Source organism: Achroia grisella, unplaced genomic scaffold (assembly GCF_030625045.1).
Source record: "Achroia grisella isolate CSIRO2021 unplaced genomic scaffold, CSIRO_AGI_Agris_v1 utg2716, whole genome shotgun sequence".
Classification (NCBI taxonomy): domain Eukaryota; kingdom Metazoa; phylum Arthropoda; class Insecta; order Lepidoptera; family Pyralidae; genus Achroia; species Achroia grisella.
This window is the reverse complement of record NW_026712761.1, coordinates 53,377-73,848: the sequence shown is the minus strand read 5'-3', so window position 1 is coordinate 73,848 and position 20,472 is coordinate 53,377. Positions and strand designations below refer to the sequence as shown.

General features: G+C 37.3%; 2 protein-coding genes across 2 annotated transcripts; one reads left to right on the top strand and one right to left on the bottom strand.

The window, feature by feature from the left end:
- Positions 1-1,874: 1,874 nt before the first annotated feature.
- LOC131843017 (uncharacterized) lies at positions 1,875-5,900 on the bottom strand. The gene is made up of 2 exons (XM_059191609.1): positions 3,093-5,900; positions 1,875-2,543 (listed from the first exon to the last, which is right to left on the bottom strand). Exons 1-2 carry the CDS (start codon positions 5,898-5,900, stop codon positions 1,875-1,877), a joined length of 3,477 nt encoding a protein of 1,158 aa, XP_059047592.1.
- Positions 5,901-9,490: 3,590 nt separating this feature from the next.
- On the top strand, positions 9,491-12,798 carry LOC131842986 (uncharacterized). The gene is made up of 2 exons (XM_059191581.1): positions 9,491-9,868; positions 10,246-12,798. Exon 2 carries the CDS (start codon positions 10,415-10,417, stop codon positions 11,951-11,953), a length of 1,539 nt encoding a protein of 512 aa, XP_059047564.1. The 5' UTR covers positions 9,491-9,868; positions 10,246-10,414; the 3' UTR covers positions 11,954-12,798.
- Positions 12,799-20,472: the final 7,674 nt, after the last annotated feature.

Genomic DNA, 20,472 nt, shown 5'->3' with positions numbered 1-20,472 from the left:
CTTACGTAATACTTGAACAGCCCCTTAGTGACAAAACTGTTTTAATCCTTTAGCAAATTGGGAAGGTGAAAAAGCTTGAAAAGTGGGTCCCTCATGAATTCAATGGAGTAAATCGACAAACGCGCGTAGCCTGCTGCGTTACATTAATCAACCGGCATAATAATGAAGGGATTTTAAATCAAATCATCTCCTGTGGTGGAAAGTGGATCTTGTACGATAATCGGAAACGCTCATTGCAATGGCTAAACCCTGGCGAACCAACCAAATCCTGCCCCAAGCGAAATATGGCTAAAAAAATGTTACTTGTGAACGTTTGGTGGACTATTTCCGGTGTTGTTCACTTCAGCTTTCTTAAATCTGGCCAGACGATTACGGCAAATGTGTATTGTCAGCAATTGAGAAACCATGATGGAAAAGCTAGCTGCTAAACAACCGAGGCTGGTCAATCGCCAAGAGCGCTTGACCACATACTGCACAACAGACAGTTACCAAATTAGAAGAGGTTCAATTGGAAAAATTACCATTTTTTCGAAATTTGGATAACTTCTTCCAAGGGAAAAAATTTAACTCCGATGGGGCAGTCCAAAGTGCAAAAACAAAAGGCAAAAGTGCATAAATAGGAATGGTAGATACTTTGATTAAATAAATATATTATATTTTGAAAATAAATACTTCAGGTTATTCCCTTACAAAACGCCAATTTAAATTTTTTAGGACCTAATTATTCAGACTTATATTTATAATGACAGCACCATTTTTGGCTGCTTATTTAGAAAAAAACAACGTAAACAAAAATAGTTTCTACAAAATAAAAAAATAACACGAAAGAAAACAAAAACGTTAATATCTTAAATTATTGCGCCGCCTCGCAAGAAAACAAAGGGCAATTTAATTTCTATATAGGTACATGATTTCTCGAGTTCTCGAGCTTGATTTCCCGGGAACAAAACCCATGAATTTCCCGGGAATTCTCGAACCGAGAATTCCCGGGAATGAACCCCAATTGGGTATAATTTGTATATAGTTTTTACTTATTTTTGTAAAATATTTATATTTCGCCATAATATTGGGCAGTACAGCAAACCCAATATATATATAATAATAGATATTGAATTGTTAGGTTCGTAGATAGGGCATCAATAAAAGAGGAAAGTAAAATATTATATCACAATTATATTTCTCGATGAAGTCTAAATTTACAGTCTTTATTTTCTATTGTTGTAACGATGACAAGGAATGTACAATTTTCAAATTTATATTTTCTTTATACAAACTAAAGAGTTATTAACATCCTCCACACCAGAAGATAATTAATTAATCAAATATGTATTCTAACTGTAGAACTACAACAGTTTAAAAACAATTCATAAAATTCACAATAATTATAAGTACTAGTATATGTGGCTGAGTATACGTATATGTCAATAATGTGTGTATGCAAATTTAAAATATTTGAACAATAATAAAAAAAAACATATTTAAACATTTACAACAAATACCTACTTGGAATCTTTATGTGTCGACCCGTACGAGTAGTCTGCCCAACCTGTGTGGAAATGGGAACAACATTATTTACCGACCTCGATACCTCTATATTACTATCACCATTCTCCGACCTTGGACGAGACAATACTACCGAAGGATCACTAACTTCTAATTGATATAGTTTTTGGAATGGTCGTATTTTCAACCCCGTTGAAGTTTTTAGTTGAGCCGTTCTACAAACCTGATCTCGACCTGTGAAAATATTTGTCACCACACCTAATGGCCATTTAATCCTTTTTTCATCAGTCTCGATCAATACAACGTCACCTATTTTCAAGTCATTTGTCTTTTCTTTACCTTTCTGAACCAATGTCGTCAAATATTCAGTTTTAAACCTTTGTCGGAAATCTTCTCTTAATTTCTCTCAATCTTTTATTTAAACTATTTCTGTCTAATTCGTCTAAATCTGTGACATCAGATTGTAGTATGGGTTGTAAAATGTGTATGGGTTTTAATGGTTCTAACGAATTACTTTTCTCATCTTCGATATAAGTTAAAGGCCGTCCATTTAACGTCGCTTCACAATCACAAAGTATAGTTTGAAGCTCTTCATATGTCACAGATGACTTGCCTAATACTCTTTTCAATAAATCCTTCAAAATTCGAATTAACCGTTCCCAAAATCCACCCCACCACGCAGCAGTAGGTGCATTAAGTTTCCATTTTATACCCTGTATAACAAAATCTTGTTCAACTTTTGTCCAGTCTATTTCTGATAGTAAATTTTTTGTTCCGACAAAATTTGTACCATTGTCACTCATCATAATGCTGACTCTTCCTCGTCGAGCTATGAACCGACGAAAGGTCATCATAAATGCTTCAGTCGAGAGTGATCTGGTTGCTTCTAAATGTACAGCTCTGTAGACTGCACATGTATACAATACGATCCAGCACTTTTGTCCATCGCGTAAAATCAGTGGTCCAGCTAAATCTACACCAGTAATTTCAAAAGGAGCAGAACAACGTGTACGCTCTACAGGTAATGGAGCAGTCGATACCTGTACATGTTTGGCTCTGTAGCGTTTACATACACAGCAACGTGAAATTATTGCCTTTACTAATTGTCTAGCACCTATAATCCAGTACTTACTGCGTAAATCAGCTAACACGGTATTTAATCCAGCGTGTTGCAACAGAGCGTGTCTTTGTTCCACCAGTCTATGTATTAAAATATTCCTCGCTGGTAGTATAACTGGATACTTCGTGCTTTCTGGAAAGTCGGTAAGTAAAAGCTTTGTTTTTGTTCTTATTAAATTATTCTTGTCATAAAAATTACTTATTCCCTTAATTTTACTTTTAATAAATTCTTTACTTTCTACTTGAATAAGCTTGAAGATTCTTCTTTCGCTTTCCTCATATTCTATATAACTTAAATCTCCCTTTAACTTTGTTTCATTTCGAGTGTTGTATAAAAATCTAAGTATCCATGCCATCATCCTTATATTTTTCTTATACTTAGAAAAGTAAGAAAACCATTTATTTGTTACTATTTCTTCTGAACATATGTTAGTACTACAAATTGTTGATTTTTTCAGCTCGCGGTTTACTTCTTCATTATCTACGGAAACAGGTAAGTTTATCCATTTATTATTTTCCGATTTCAGCCATTGCGGACCTTCCAGCCAACCAGAAGTCAATAGAATTGCAGCATCACATCCTCGTGATGGTAAGTCAGCCCAGTTAGAATTTCCTGGAATATGAAACCAATTATTAACATCAGTATTCTTCCGTATTTCTCTAACTCTGTTACCTACAAACGTATTCCATTGTAGTTCCTTTTTAATCCAGCACAATGCTACATTTGAATCAGTCCAGCAATATTCCTCACATTCTAATTTCAAATCTCTACGTGACTCTGCCAATAATCTTGATCCAATTAATGCAGCTAACAGTTCTAAACGTGGAATAGATGGTTTTTTAGGAGGTGCAATTCTTGATTTCGCTGAAATCAATCGTATTGTTATTTTGCCTTTATAGTCAGACCTTAAGAATATGCATGCAGCGTATGCATTACTGCTGGCGTCACAAAACATATGTAATTGTAATATACATTCAGAAAATGGACCTTCTGTAAGTCGCCTAGGAATCTTACAATGTTTAAGTTGGCATAAACTTGTACACCATAATTCAAATTTTTCATTTAAATCACTAGGCAGAGGACTGTCCCATTCCAAATTACGACACCATGTCTCCTGAAGGATAAGTCGAGGTATTAATGTAACAGCTGATGTAAAACCAATAGGATCATAAATTTTTTGAGCTATAGATAATAGACTTCGTTTAGTAACAACAATTTTATTTAAGTCACAAAATGATGACATATTACAACTAAATGTATCGCTTGATGTATGCCAATGGAGTCCTAAAACCGAAATAACCTTGTCTGTATTTTTATGTGACGTAGGAGATATAACCCATTGTCTAAGATCAAACTTGGCTTGATTCATAATGACTTTAGCCTCCTTTTCGAATCTCCATACATCTTCTTCACTATCCAAACTAGTGACTACATTATCTACATAAAAACACTCAGATAATATATCTGCTGTATCTCGATTGTAATTACTGACGTTATTGAGATGATGTTGTATTGTAGCCGATAATAAAAATGGGCTACATGTTAAACCAAAAACTACTCTACGATGTCTAAAAGTGATTAATTTATTATCCTTATCCCACCATAAAAATCTTAACATATCTCTATCTAAAGGTGTAATCGATATTTGTAAAAAAGCCTTAGCTATATCTGCTGTAATTCCTATTCCTCCTTTCCTAAATCCATTCAGTAGCTTAGGTATTTTATCCAGCATATTGATGCCAGTATCAAGACATATATTCAGCGACTTACCATATTTGTCTTTAGCCGACGCGTCAAATACCGGTCGAATTTTAGTCGTGAGACTTTCTTCTTTAATGATTGGTCTATGAGGTAAATAATGTGATGAACCTTTGTGTTCATCTGGGTTCGTAACTTTCTCTATAATGCCCAGGTTAAGCCATTCATCAAACACTTTATCATAGCTCTCATAGATGTCAGACGATTGTAATTTTTTCGTTACTGACTGTAGACGTCGATAAGCTAAATCGTAGTTATTTAATAATTCATTATGACCTACCTTCCACGGCAAAAATACTTCATAACGACCCTCGTCGTTAACCGACACATTCTCCTCAAAGTTTGCCAGTACCTCTAATTTTGCCTTTTGTTTTGTCTTCGTTTCTATTGGGTCACGAATACCTAATGTTTCAAGACACCAAAAGTTACTAACTGCATCTGAGGAACAAAACATAGCTACTTGAGTTGACATCATGTTTATTGTAGACGACATATGAGCTTTACCTTGTAATGTCCACCCAAGTTTAGTGTGTATTGCCACTAACGAATCATATAATCTCACCAGATGACCTGTAAGAATCAGACCTGAAAAATCAGCACCAATAAGTAATCCTATATCATCAGAAGTTTGATTGGTGTCTGTTAGTGTTATGTTGTGTCTAGTAAGTAAGTCTTGAATATCATATTTATTATATTTAGGAATGTTACGACATATACAAGATTGTCCTAATGCAGATAATTTAAAATTAAAGGATTTATCTACACTACTAATATTTATATCATAGACATTGAAATTTTTTGAAGATATTTGTACATCACCAAATAGAGTTTGATTTAAAACTTCGTTACCAATACTAGGGATGTTGAGACGTTTAACAATATCTTCTCTGATGTAAGAACGTTGTGCACCATTGTCAAACAGAACACGTACCATTTCATGTTGTTTCCCGTTGCTAACAATCACTGTCACTGTCTGTAGCAATGTCGTCCCTTGACCGTGTCTCGGTACCGCCGACAAATTAGCTGCGGTACTCATTACTGTACTATCATTGGGCTCCTCTTTCTTTCCATTGCATAAAACAACAGCATGACGTCGCCCACACACAATACATTTAATAAATGTTTTGCATACCTTTGCGTGATGTCCTTTTTTAAGACAAATTGTACACATCTTTTGTTTTTTAAGATACTCACGTCGATCATCAATAGACATCCGTTGTAGTTTGTAACACTCTAATGTTTCGTGGTTTCCTTTCTCACACCATATACATGAAGGTTTTGATATAGAAACTGGTTTTGACTTCGTCAAGAGACAGCGGGCTGTAGGCTCCATCATAAGGTGTTCTTTCACTCTTCCTCCTTTCTCTTCAATCGACTTAGCCATACTAACTCTTTGTTGTGTCTCTACTTCTCTCTTCAAAAAATCTAACAATCCAGTTAATTCAGTTGTAACATCTGTTGTACCTTTTGCTCTTTCCCATAACTGTAAAATTTCCTGTGGTAAAGCACTTTCAATCATGGGAAGCAGAAAGGCAGCAAATTTGTCTTTAGTAACTCCCAAAGTATCTAACGCTCGTAATTGTGTGGGTGCGTGGATTTACCATTGCCAATAATTCTCTGACGTAAACTTGTATCAGTAATTCTTCCCTGGCAAATCTGGACTTCAACTGTTCCAAACATTCCTTATAGGACGATGGAATGAATCCCTCCACTAATCGTCTTACCTCAGTATTGGGGGTCATGGATTGTAATAAATACTGGTACTTATCAGTGGGGTCGATATTGGGATCTCTATCAATTTTAGAGAACTGACCCCAATAATTCAGCCAGTTCTTCAAATTACCGTCAAAATGTACAAATTCCAGCTTGGGGAGTAAAATACTTTTCTTACTTACGTTTCCTTCCCTCGAAGCTAACATATTTTTGTACAAAGTATCTCATCATCACTGCTTCTTAATAAACTCCTTATTTCTTTATCTAATGTAGTTAATTGAGCTTGCAGTTCATCTAGTTTTTTGTACTGTATTTTAATGTCGACAGAAAATTCCGGGCTATCGAATTTAGTTTCAAAGGAACTTACAGATCTTGTGAATATTGTTCTTATGACTTTTCTCTCACGTTTCATCGCCGCAATCTCGTTTACTGATTCGGTCGCCATAATATTGGGCAGTACAGTAAACCCAATATATATATAATAATAGATATTGAATTGTTAGGTTCGTAGATAGGGCATCAATAAAAGAGGAAAGTAAAAACTACGGACCCCGGGGGTACAGCCCCTGAGGTCGCTCTGCATGTTACAATAAGTGCAAATGAATATGAGTCTGGATACAGATTGCTCTTCCGGATGGATAGAGAATACAAAGTCGAAAAGGAAACGTGTCTCAGCTAATCGCGTCTGCAAACATTGTAATAAAAACGCAGAAAATGTAAGGGCATTGAGGGCTGAAAAATTCAATTAAATTCATGTCAATATAGTAAAGTCCATGATAATGAATTGTTTGAAAATCCATCTAAATCGACAGTTACTAATAATGTTACTGTTGTGGACTTCGTAGTATATTGCTGGCCACTTAAAAGCTACTTTTATACCTTTAAAAAGTATTGTATAAATTTGATTTGTTAATTTTGTGACGTAAGAAAAACATACGATTTTATTTTACTCTTTTTTGCATCGATTTATTTTACATAATTATAGAGTAGATGCAATAGCTTTCTGCACATAAAGAACCGACATATAATATATTATCCACCTCAGTTACTAATAAAGATACTAATTCCCAGAGCAAAAGTGACTCAAGTCAATCACAAAACTCAGTGAGCAGGTCACTTCACTTTATAATTTACAAGATGCAGCACCATATTTAGTCTATGTTCAAAAGGAAACTTCAAGTCCTGATGATAGAACTACACTCCATCCTACATTTGGAAGATTTTTACAAAAATATTCATATAGAAACATTGTTAATGGTAGTCTTAAAAGAAAAGGCAGAAATAGACTGTCTATAACTTTCTCTAATTATATAGATGCCAATTCGTTTATTAATAGTCCCGAATTAGTGACACAAAAATTAAAAGCATTTGTTCCATCCTATAATTTAACAAGGACAGGTAATAGTAAAAGGGGTGCCTCCAAATTGGTCTCCGCAGGAGGTAATGGCAAGTGTTACTGTTCCTTTAGGATGTAGTGAGATATTAAAAGTCAGACGTATTAAAAGGAAAAGTATTGTTAATAGATGTTCAGAATAAGTTGATACAGAAACAGTTGTTATTACTTTCTATGGATAAGTTTTACAAAAAGAATATACATTTGTTATAACTCATTGCCTGTTAACATATATATTTATCCCACAATCCAATGCTATAATTGCTGTAGATATGGTCATGGAAAAACTCAATGTCGGTCAACACCACGTTGTTTTAAATGTGGTAAGGACCATTCTGGTGATACGTGTAAGTCAGATGAGGAATATTCTTGCTGTCTTTGTCGTGGAGATCATTAGGCGAACAGTAAGAAATGCCCTGAATTATGGCGACAAACAGCCATCAAGGATACTATGGCTAAAAGCTGTATTTCATATGCGGAGGCAAGTAAATTACATGGTCCTATCGTAAAATATATGCCGATACTGTAAAAATTAAGTCCTTCCACCATTATTCAGGAATTAATAGGAGACCACAAACAAATATCTTCTCAAGTAAATAAATCCTATACGAAAATGATTAATTTAAAACGTCATCAACCAACACAATCATCATATTGTTATGAATCATAACTTATGATCATAAAGTACACGAAGAATTAGTAAAAGATTATAACCCACTTGCTCACGAGCAGGCAGATGGTTGTGGATATAAGAATACAAATAAAAATACTCAAAATGATTCACTCACAGATTTAATATTGTCTTTTATAAAATTGTTAACACAAGCAAATTTTGTATTACCGTCCAATGCTGCTACTTTAATTAATGTTCTCCTTCAATTTTTTAACTCAAACAAAAGTGGACAATTTAGCTCAAGTGTTCCAGTGGAATTGTCGCAGCATAGTAAATAAAAAAAGGGATCTTATCTATTTAATTAATAAATACGAACCTATTATTTGTTCCCTTCGAGAGACATGGCTAAAACCCGGATCTATTTTTAGAATACCTGGTTATGCCTGTCTCAGAGAGGATAGAACTGATGGTTATGTCGGTGTAACCATACTAATCAAACATACCTTATCATATACACACATACCAACATCAAATCATAATTGTAACTTCTCTATAATTGCTGTTAAAGTTGACAATATATGTTATGTATCTGTCTATATTCCACATCCTTCATCTTCTATTTTTTGTGAAATTAATACTATACTTTCATCTCTTCCACGACCCATTGATGGGAGATTTTAATTGTCAGCATCAATCATGGGGTAGTTCAATAAATAACTTACACAGCAATGAGATTTTAGATATAATTTATACGCATAATCTGTGCATTTTAAATACAGGTATTCCTACACACCGTACTTTACCTACTGAAGGTTTTAGTGCCCCAGATTTATCAATAAGCACACCAAATTTGGCTTAATCACTTACATGGTCCTGTTTTTCAGTTTCATATGGGAGTGATTACTTTCCTATATTAAATCACCTGCCCATTTAGTAAAAAATCTTTCAAAAAACATTCATCTCATTTTAAATATAACATACATATTGGTGATTGGGATAAATTAAAATATTTAAAAATAATATGATTAGTAATAAAATTCATTCATTGTCAAATATTTCTAAAGGAAATGCAACCATTTGTTCAAATGCTTTTAGTGATTTATTAAGTGAATTTGCTGATGAGATCTTTCCCCGAAAGTGTGGAAGATTAAGTAAAATATCATCACCACCATGGTGGGACAGATAGTGTGTCTTTGATTTTGGTACTGTCTTGTCATCAGATCATATAAAATATTAACATAATTATAATGGTGTAGCATTACTTAAATTATTACATACATTTAAGTGGGAAAAAATACTTTCTGATAAAGAAAAATATTTCGACCAGTCTGCTTTATTATATAAAAAAATTTCTTCTGCAGGTCGGACCTTATACACTGATAGCCTCACATTTACACTTACCTGAGTTGGGTAGTGATAGCTGCCCATCGGGTCATCATGGAGTCACCCTTTCCACTCACAGAGAGGAGCTGTTCGGGGACTGACTAATGATATATCAATGGCTGATGCCTGCCTGTTTGGCGATTGAATGGTGGTTAGACTAACATCATTTAATACACATAAGTCAAGTTCATCTATGAGATTGTATATGTACCTCTACTGTTGTTTGTATGGCAACCAAACAAAATATAATGCGCATTAAAAGCACCCATAATCAATCATAATCACCAAAGCACCAAAAATCAATAAATTCGTTTGTTGTTACAATATTCGCAGAGATTGAAAAAGTTTGAAGCTAAATACTAGGAACTTTGTCACCTTGTTGACGGTAAGTGTTTTTCGTTTCTTATTCGTTTAAGGTTTATTTATATGACAGGGTAATTAAAATTTGAAGATTTGTTGACAAAATTGAGATGTGGGGGTGGTCCAATACTGATTCCGTTTGACTGTGATTTTCTAGTAATTGACCATGGTGGTCCATTACCGAATTACCGATTGACTATGATTTTCTAGTAAATGACCATGGTGGTCAACTTTTGATTAAGTTCTGTATCTTGTAAATATGCTGCATATAATAATTAATTAAAATAAACTATTTTATTTACTTTAACAATAGATTGATTTTCTTTAGTAGTTGACTAACTGTATGGTACGAATTTATGGCTATGGTCTACTTATTACTAAAACCAATTTTTCATCTTGTAGAAGCCTGGGAAAAGGGGCGCATTCCTAAATTATACTGAAGCTGAATGCTTGCAGCAGTGAACGATGTTCGTCTTCATAAAACACCAATACGAACGGCTGCAAAAAAGTTCGGTGTACCAAGAATAACGCTTACAAATAAAGTAAAAGGGAAGTCACCGATGGAACGAAAATGGGTCCGACATCCATCCTTACACCAGAAGAGGAGCATAAAATATGCGACTGGGTGCAAAAAATGGCAAAAGCGGGTTTTCCTGTGACAACCGAACAGTTAATTGTGAGTGTAGAGAAATACTTAAAGGAAATAAAACGTCCATGTGTCTTATTCAAGCATGGAAGACCAGGTAGAACATGGGTAAAGGCATTTATTCGGAGAAATCCGACAATTTCCAAGAGGATATCACAAAATTTGACAGCATCGAGAGCCAGGGTAACAGGTGATCACCTATCAGAATGGTACAAACGTGTGTATAAGGAGTTGGAAGATAGTGGCCATGCTGATATATTGAATGATGCATCGCGCATTTTTAATTGCGATGAGACAGCATTTTTTTTAGCACCAAAAGGACCTAAAGTGCTTGCTAGGAAAGGTGAAAAAAATGTTTACCAGCAGGTAAATGCTGATGACAAGGAATGTTTAACTGTGTTGGTAACCGGAAATGCAAACGGTTCCCTAGCCCCTACCACGATATTGTTCAGCTATAAGCGGATACCTCAAGAAATTGCAGATAACTTTCCTTCAGACTGGGGCATAGGAAAAACCGACTCAGGATGGATGACGTGTGAAGCATTCTTTGAATTTGTGGCTGATATATTTTATCCTTGGCTGATTAAAAATGAAATAACTTTACCGGTTATTCTCTTTGTTGATGGACACATATCTCATTTATCACTTCAAACTAGCCAGTTTTGTGAAGAAAAAGGAATCGTGTTAGTAGCACTCTACCCTAATGCAACCCATTTAATTCAGCCAATGGATGTGGCAGTATTTAAGCCACTAAAAGAAGCCTGGAGGAGGCATGTACAAAATTGGAGAATTGATAAAATAAAAAATGACGAGCCTCATATGCTTAAGAAAAAAGATTTTGCCAAGTTATTACACGAGGTAATGGGCAATACCATAAGTAAATCAATTTTGGCAAATGGATTTAAGAAATGTGGCTTATTTCCGTGGAACCCATTGGAGGTAAAAGTCCCACTTGAGAGTGTTAGCGAAAAGCAGGACATAAGCGAACAAATTCATTATCTGAAAGGGGGCTTAAATTTTTTAAGCGAATCTATCAGTCCAGAAAAATTAGTAGCATTTGATGCAACTCTGGATGAATGGTCAGGTGATTTGGCTGATTTATCGCTGTTCAATTTGTGGAAAAAAACAAAAGATGAACTGAAAAGACTACAACAATTAAACCAAATTATTGATTCTACATTAGCAGGGGCTGAATCGTTAGGTGTTTCTGTAGAAGAGGCCCAATTATGTGATCTGAATTTTGAAGGATTTGACACATCAGGCATCACCATCGATGCGTCAGCATCTAATAATAATAATGGTGTTTTGGAAACCACAATGGAAACAACAGCAACTGCGTTACCTAATACTTTTGATGACAACATGTTAGTCACAATCCCAGGATCACCAACAATTAGCGTTGTTGAAGGTGCACTTAAAACCACTATAGATCAATCGGACATCATTGCTCCTACTGACATTTGAATTGAATTCCGGTATCAATAGTGTTATTAGCACTATTTCTGTCGCTGTACCGGATAATGTTCCCAGTCCCTTTAAAAAACATTTCTTGGCCAACATCATATTAAAAAGGAAACGCCTAAATCACGTCCCAAGGAAAGATTACCCACAATTGTTTCAGGAAAAAGTTATCAGGAATATCTACAGAAGAAATTAAAGCAAAAAGAAGATCTTGAACGAATAAAAGTAGAAAAGGCTGCTGAAAAGCTTAGAAAGAAAGAAAAAAAAAGAGTCATTAAAGAGAATCAAGACTCTCACAAAATTAGAATCAACCAAAATAAAGCGGGTAAAACCTGCGATTCTCTCCCTCCAGTTCAGACTCGGATGCTGTGGTCTCTTCAGGAGAAAGTGTGATTGAGTCAGAAAATGAGATTGTAAGAGAATCACCAATTGTGGGATTAAAACCCCCGCAAAAAGTAGATGGAGAATTTGTCATATTTAAGTACGACAGTAACTTTTATCCTGGAAAAGTACTTAAAGCTACGAAAACAGCAACAATCTCATCTATGAAATCAAATGGTCGTTTGTGGAAATGGCCCGAACATAAAGATGTGCTCGACTATCCCTGGGATGCAGTAGTTGCTCATATAGAGGCTCCCAAGAAGACCAGTTCTACGAGAAATGTATTTGATGTTCCAGAGATACATTCCTTGATATGATAAATTTGGCAAAAAGTTTGACATTTACGCTTTGTGTTTGACAGTGTCCTTTTGTTTTATAACCATCTGTTGGAGCTTTTAAAACCTTGTTTTTATTTAAATTATAGGCTTAAAAAGGCCTAATTATTATTATATTTCAAATAAAACGTTTTCTTTTCATCTTATTTTGCTTTTTATACCCAATTAAAATTGTAGCATCTGAGTGGTCACCTACTGATGCAAAATATGGTCATCTTCTAGTTTTTAGATGGTCAACTACTAAATTTCTAATATTAGAATATTTTTTTTTTTTTTTTAATTTTATTCGACCATATACGTGGTGAAATACTTGTTCATATGTTAAAACACTTTTCACAGGGTTTCCAAAAACAGAAGAAAGAAACTTACTGAATTCGTATGATAATTAAAGTCAAACATTTAAAAAGAATATTCTGTCTCCTTAAGTGGTCATCTACTGATACTTTTACCTTAAGTCAAGTTCATCTATGAGATTGTATATGTACCTCTACTGTTGATTGTATGGCAACCAAACAAAATATAATGCGCATTAAAATCACCCATAATGAGACATGGCTTGGGAGTATTAAGTAGCACTTTTTTAAATTTGTTTGTATCAAATCTTCCATTAGGAAGACAATACACACATAGTATGTTTAATTTGCCTATGGATGTTTCTAATGCAATACATATATTCTAAATTAATTCATAAAAAGTAGTAGTTACGATGTTATATTTGAAATTTTCTTACAAACATTCAACCATCTATCCATCCATACTCTATTGTGGTTGTCACCACAATGGATACAAACTATTTCTTCTACATCACATTATTTGTATGAGTGATGACCAGCACATGATGACCACATCTGTGAGCTACGGCATACTTTAGCTGAATGGTTGAACTTCAGACATTTGTAGCACTGGACTAATGGTGGAATATAAGTATGTACAGGATATCTAAATAATTGTATGTAGACATATTGTGGTAAAGTGGTAGCTGCAAATGTGACGGCTACAATGCCCAATGGAGATGGTTTTCCTTCTACTTTTTTCATAAACCGTTTGATGGATCACTTCGGTATCGCAATTGTTACTTTTATAAATTTCCTTGTTGGACATGTCGATTCGTATCTGATAAGAGTTTTTTCTGTAATACAGGGTGTCCGGTGGCAGAATTAGGATTTGAATTTCGAATATCTCCGTAACCGTTGAGCGGAGGAGCGGGGAGGGGGCCGCGTTGGCTTCGTCATCCGTGCGGGTTATTTAGTCGCGATGTCGCAGTGGACAGGTGAACAACGTGCTTTCGCAATCGAAGCGTATTTCAAAGCCAATGATTCATGTGCAATTGCTCGTCGAAGATTTTGTTCACGGTACAATATTCGACGGTTACTAGACGCCCCAAGTGAAGATTTGATTCGATTATAGGTGCGAAGGTTCCGGGCAACAAGTTCAGCAGAAAACAACTCACGACCGGGGCCCAGCCGGACGTCGAGAACAAATGAAAACATTGAACTCGTCGCGTCCAGTTTGCGGGATAATCCGCGTCAGTCAGTTCGCAAGAGAGCGGCTGCCTTGGGGCTTCCAAAAACTATAGTGCACGAGATATTGAAGAAGGATCTTAAATTTCACCCATTTAAAATTCAAATTGTGCAAGCGCTTAAGCCTAATGATTACAATATGCGTAAAAACTTCTGTGAGACAATGTTGGAGCGATTTCGCACGGTGAACACTATTGTTTGGAGTGATGAAGCCCATTTTCATTTAAATGGAAGTGTAAATAAGCAGAATTGTCGTTATTGGTCCCCTAAACGACAAAATCCCCGCTTAAAACATCAACAGCCACTTCACAGTCCCAAAGTGACGGTTTGGTGTGCATTATCAAGCAGGGGGATAATTGAGCCGTATTTTTTTGAAAATCATCAAGAGCAAGCAATATCTGTAGACGGTGTTGCTTATAGGCGAATGCTTAATGATTATTTTGTTCCAAAATTGAGAGAACATCCTTTCTTCACTTCGCAGACATGGTTTCAGCAAGATGGCGCCACGCCTCACACTGCTAGGGATACCATAGCGCTACTTCGTGATTTCTTCCCTAACAAACTGATAAGCCGTTTCGGTGACATCCTCTGGCCACCCAGATCCCCGGATCTTACACCAATGGATTTTTTTCTGTGGGGGTATCTCAAAAGTAAAGTCTATGAAACAAGCCCGGCGACTATCTCAGCATTAAAAGAAAATATCGTTCGCGAAGTTCATGGCATCTCGGCGGCACTTCTCCAGCGAGTGGCAAGAAATACTGAAGCCAGATTCCAAGAATGTGTCCGACGTCACGGTCAACATTTAGACGACATAATCTTTAAGATATAAAACCCGCATTTGTCTTCTTTATAATGATTAAAAATATAAATGTATATCTTTCGTAGTTTTTTTGTTATATACATTTTAAATCCTAATTCTGCCACCGGACACCCTGTACATGCTGGTACAAAAGCCTTGAATTTATATTTGTTTAAAAAATTATCTATTTTAAAAAAAATATTGGCTGGTGCGGGCTTTTGAAAGGTCACACGTATTTTATAGGCGTTCACTCGGTGTACACCTGCAATGCTTGCAATTTATGTGTGGATGAACAAATGTGTTCAACGAAGGCTCGAAGTGCGCTGAAACAATATTTACCTGACAAACCCCATAAATGAGGTTTCAAACTTTTTATTCTATGTGATGTATCGGGATATGGGTATAAATTTGAAGTTTACAGTGGAAAACAAATGCTCAGCCAGCGAGCCCCAGTTACTAGCATCACCTAATGTGGTAGTTCGTCTTGCCTGCGACGTGCCTACCAATCAGAACTACCGACTGTTTTTCGATAATTATTACATATCGATCCCGTTTATCGAATATTTGTCCAGACGCGGCATTTTGGCTTTAGGAACTATAAGAAAAAATAGAATTGCAAATTGCCAGATGATTTTTTGTAAAATGGAACCACGCGGTACCTCTATTGAACAGGTCGCTAACTGCAATGGCATTGATGTGACTGTAGTGGCTTGGAGAGATTACAAAATTGTCTAAATTAATTCTCCGGAGATCATGCATTTGCAGATCGGTCAATTTTAGATAATTATTATCCGCTTTTGATTAGCTATATGTAAAAAATACCTAAATGTACGTATTCATTATGCGACTAAATCATTATGTAATAAAGGCGAAAATATTCGCAATATATACAAATTAATATTGTAAAAAGGACAATAGGAATTCTCAAGTGTTTCTTTTGTCAAACTAAAACAATAAATATATTCTGTTTTATAGTCTCTCTTTATTTGACGAATGAAGCCCTTGATTTTTGGAAAAAACCTATACCTATATATAGGTACTATGAAAATACTTCTCATATCTCCAGGGTGGATGACTTATGTGTTGTTAAATAAATTTAATGCTTTAAATTACAGCTTTGGTTTGACAATACCTCATATTTGTGGGTAAATCAATTGGGTCCATATCACTTGGCAGCACCATGCGTAAAATGTACTCTATATCCATCCTGATGCCCGGAGTATTATTCTAAAGGCGAAATAATTTTTGTAAGAATTTTGGTTGCAGGCTCCTACCATTCCGTTTAATCAAATATACAGAAGGGTTTCGGCTGCAATAGGTTAGTGTTGTCAGTTTATACTATATAAATTACCCAAAATGATAATAGGGATGGAGACAAACATGAGGATTGAACATTTTTTTACATAATAAGGTAAAACATTATTGTACAAGACGGGTGTAGCAACCTACAGGCCGAATGAATGAATTTATTTTTACCACATATGTTTATTCACAAAACATTTGTTACAGGTGTAATTCAAGGGCTAAAAATTGTTAAAGAGGGCCAACCAGCAGAAGAAGCTGGTATCAAAATTCGTACATCAAGCAAGCAGAGACTACGAAAAAATGAACATTGTTATTGTTTATTCTTCCAAATGTCACTGTTTTGAATTTTAACATAACGAGTACTGATAACGCACCCCACCCCTAATAGTTTAACGATATTTAATCATCCCCTTCGTTTGTATAAAAAAGTCTCATTGTAATCACGGAGGATATTCTTAAGTTGGTCTTGATTCGTTCATGACCCTGTCTCCAGTACTGAGTGTTCACTGTTCATAATAGTGTAGTCACTCTGTATCATGTTATACTATTATAACAGTGAAAAATAATAATACAGGGTGTCCAGAAAGGGTATCGGGTATTTGTTTTCGCGCCATATTCGAAACGGGGCTTCTAAAGGGAGCGGGGAGGGGTTCGTCGCGTGCGCCATTTTGTGGAGTTTTAGTCACGATGGAACAGTACTCGGGGACGCATCGCGCATTTTGCGTATTATCATAATGGTGCTTCAATAGTGACTGCTCAACGTATGTATCGTGCGGAATATCGTACACGCCACGCGCTAAGTGACGATAGCATTAGAAAATGATCAGGATGTTCGAGAATACAGGTGCGACAGTTAAAATTCAAAACTCTGGTCGTCCTCGTTCAGTTCGCGATAAAGAAACAATTGAAGAAGTTGAGACGTCGGTTCGTCAAAATCCGTCTTTATCAATCCGAAAGCGAAGCCAAGCGTTGAACATCAAAAAAACGTCTTTATATTCGATTTTAAAGAAAGACTTACATTTAAATGCCTATAAAATTCAATTGGTTCAAGAATTGAAGGATACGGACTATGTTAATCGACTGAATTTTGCGAACGAAATGCTGCAGTGATTTAACAACTTTAACAATATACTGTTCAGTGACGAAGCAAATTTTCACCTGAATGGTCATGTTAATAAGCAGAATTGTCGTTACTGGGCAGTGGAGAATCCTAGACAAAAGCATGAACGACCTCTGTATAGCCCAAAGGTCGTTGTTTGGGCCGCTATGTCTGCTAAAGGAATAATTGGTCCTTATTTTCATGAAGGTCGACGAGGCCGAGCAATTAATGTGAATAGTGACCGTTATTGCCATATGTTGCGAAATTTTTTGGTCCCAGAGTTGCAGTTTTCCGGTTTTAATTCAAGAACGTGGTTCCAGCAAGATGGGGCCACTTGCCAAACCTCAAATGACTCAATGGAAATTGTTAATGAACTATTCCCCAATAAAGTCATTTCGAGAAGGGGTAACATCAACTGGCCTCCTAGAAGCCCCGACCTTAGTCCGCTTGACTATTTTGCATGGGGATACCTTAAAAGTAAGGTTTATAAAAATAATCCGATGAATCTAACCCAGTTGAAGCAATCCATCATTTCAGAAATGGCAGCAATATCGATAGCTATGTGTCAACGTGTTATCGCTAATCTTCGGTCCCATTTAGAAGAGTGCCAGCAACGTAACGGTCATCATTTGGATAACATTATCTTTTCCAAATAAATCTACAATCCATATGCTAATAATAAATAATAAACTTTTTTATTGCATACAAATAATTTTTGTTTTATTGAACTTACAAATACCCGATACCCTTTCTGGACACCTTGTATAATAAAAAAATATCAGAAGACGAGAATTTCAAAAGAAAGATTAGTAATTTAAATATCTCTAATTCTTTTTTGACATTATTACAAAGCCAATTAAAAAGTTGTCCAAAACGATCAAAAGAACGACGTTCTTCAATTGAACAAAAGATAATGGCATTAGCTATTTACAAAAAATTACCAGCCTGCTATAGCCTATAGCATATTGAGATAAATGTTAGTTTTAGTCTGCCAAACTTGAAAACTATTAAATAAAGTACCCTTAAAACCAGGCCTAAACAAACATATATTAGAATCTTTGAAGAAGTTAGTAAAAAAAAACAAACAATTCATGAAAATTTCTGTGTACCTGTTGCGGACCACGAGTCGGCATCGAAAATATGTAAATAAATTTGTGTATAAATTTGTATTTTTCCAGTGTTTTGACTATTGTTTAGGTTAGACTATTGTTTGTACCATATACCCTTTGTAGCGGCATAGATACTGTGAATTCTATGTCCGCCCATTGTGTAAATTCTTAGGGATCACAGCTTTAGTGTAGCCTGAACATGTGGCATTTAGTCGCACGTGGTTTTTTGTAGTTTTTTGTATTGTTACTATTGTATTTAATTTTAAATGTGTGCGTATTCGCTGTTCCGGCCCGTCGGTCACCGACATGTGCATTGTCGGGAGGGTGGGACGGCCGACGCGCACAGCTCGGCGGGGGTGGGGAAGGACGCGCTCGGCGCCCGTAAAAAAAATGCTCGATCGCGCTCTCTTACGCATACGCCACCGACGAAGAACCACCGCCGGCGCAACGACCAAGAAAACCCCACTCCGGCCGGCCGACCCATAGAATAAGAAACAAATTGAAATACAGTCCACATATTTTGAAAATCGAAGATCTTTTAATTGTGTACCCCACAATTTTGTGGTCCATCGCAGCCGCATATCAAGACTGAAGATCACCCAACGGTGCGACGAATCGCCGTGGAAGATCTGCGACGAATCGCCGCGGAAGATCACCCAACGGTGCGACGTTCCTCGCCGAGGAAGATCACCCAACGGTGCGACGTACCTCGCCGAGGAAGATCACCCAACGGTGCGACGCTAGCAGCTTACCGAATTTAGCTGCCGTCGTAAGGTGAAAACTTGAGGGTGCAGCGAGGATAGGATAAATAACGTCTACGCCATATAGGATAGATAACGTCTAAGCGGTGTGTCCGCGGCTCAATCTCTTAACCTAACGGTGTCAAACGGTCGGAGTGTGGGTTAACGCCATTGAGCGGTGCAGTGGGTGGTGTGTCACTGCCGGTTGTTGCTTGTTACCGTGGCGCAACCGAATAGCACTATTACGCCTGTACGTGTGTATCGTATAGAGGGGGCCGGACTGTAGGCACTGCCAAAGGGGTCGGAAAGTCCGAACCGGCCCTGAGCGCCCCGTCTGTACATACGCACCACTGCGGGGTAATTCCTACCCTCCTATCCCCATAGTCCATCCCCTCGGGTGTTATCCTGAGGGATTGTTAGGGACGGTTAGGTAGGTAGGGACCGGTAGGTTAGGGGCTTGCAAGTGCCAGAACACGATGCCGACTACGAGAAGCCAAGCCCCGGGAGCAGAGAAAAAGACCACGCGGGAAAATGAACAGACAGAAGCGTCCCCTTCAGAAACCACGCAGATGTCCGCGTCCGCCGCGCCGTCGAGCGCGCCACAGGCACAAGCCGCCCGCGCCGCGTTTACCTCGGACTCCGCACCGGCGCCACCGTCGCAGCCGCCGACGACAGATGTACGTCCGGCCCGGGCCGCGTCGGTGCGATCGCGCCGCTCTACCGCTAGCGGTATAGCTAAATTAAAGAGGCTGGAGTACGAGGCAGCGCTACAGATGGCGAAATTACATATTTAATTAGAAAGAAGTTGGCAGCCGATGTCGCCGCGGTACATGAAGAGACTGATAGAGATAGCGTGTGCTCCGAGGAAGGTGCCGGCCTGCAACGTATAACGGATTGGTTTCAACGTACCGAAGTACGGGGGGAGCAGAGAATTAATTCCCCACCGCCTACGCAGAAAGAGCCAACAGAAAGGCAAGCTTCACCGCCGAGGACGCCGAAGCAAAGACGGAGGTCCCCCGCTCCTGAAGCCGGGATCAAGAAGGATTCACCCGGCTGGCCAAAGCTATTGAAAGAGCTGTGGACGAACGAGCGGATAGCGCCGAGGCAAGCCCAAGATCTCCCGACCTTCAGCGGCGAAGCAAGTGAATGGCTAGCGTTTAAGGCGGCCGTAGACCAGTCTACAAAGACGTACAGGATCACACCAGCGGAGAACCTGGCCAGGCTGAGGGCCTGC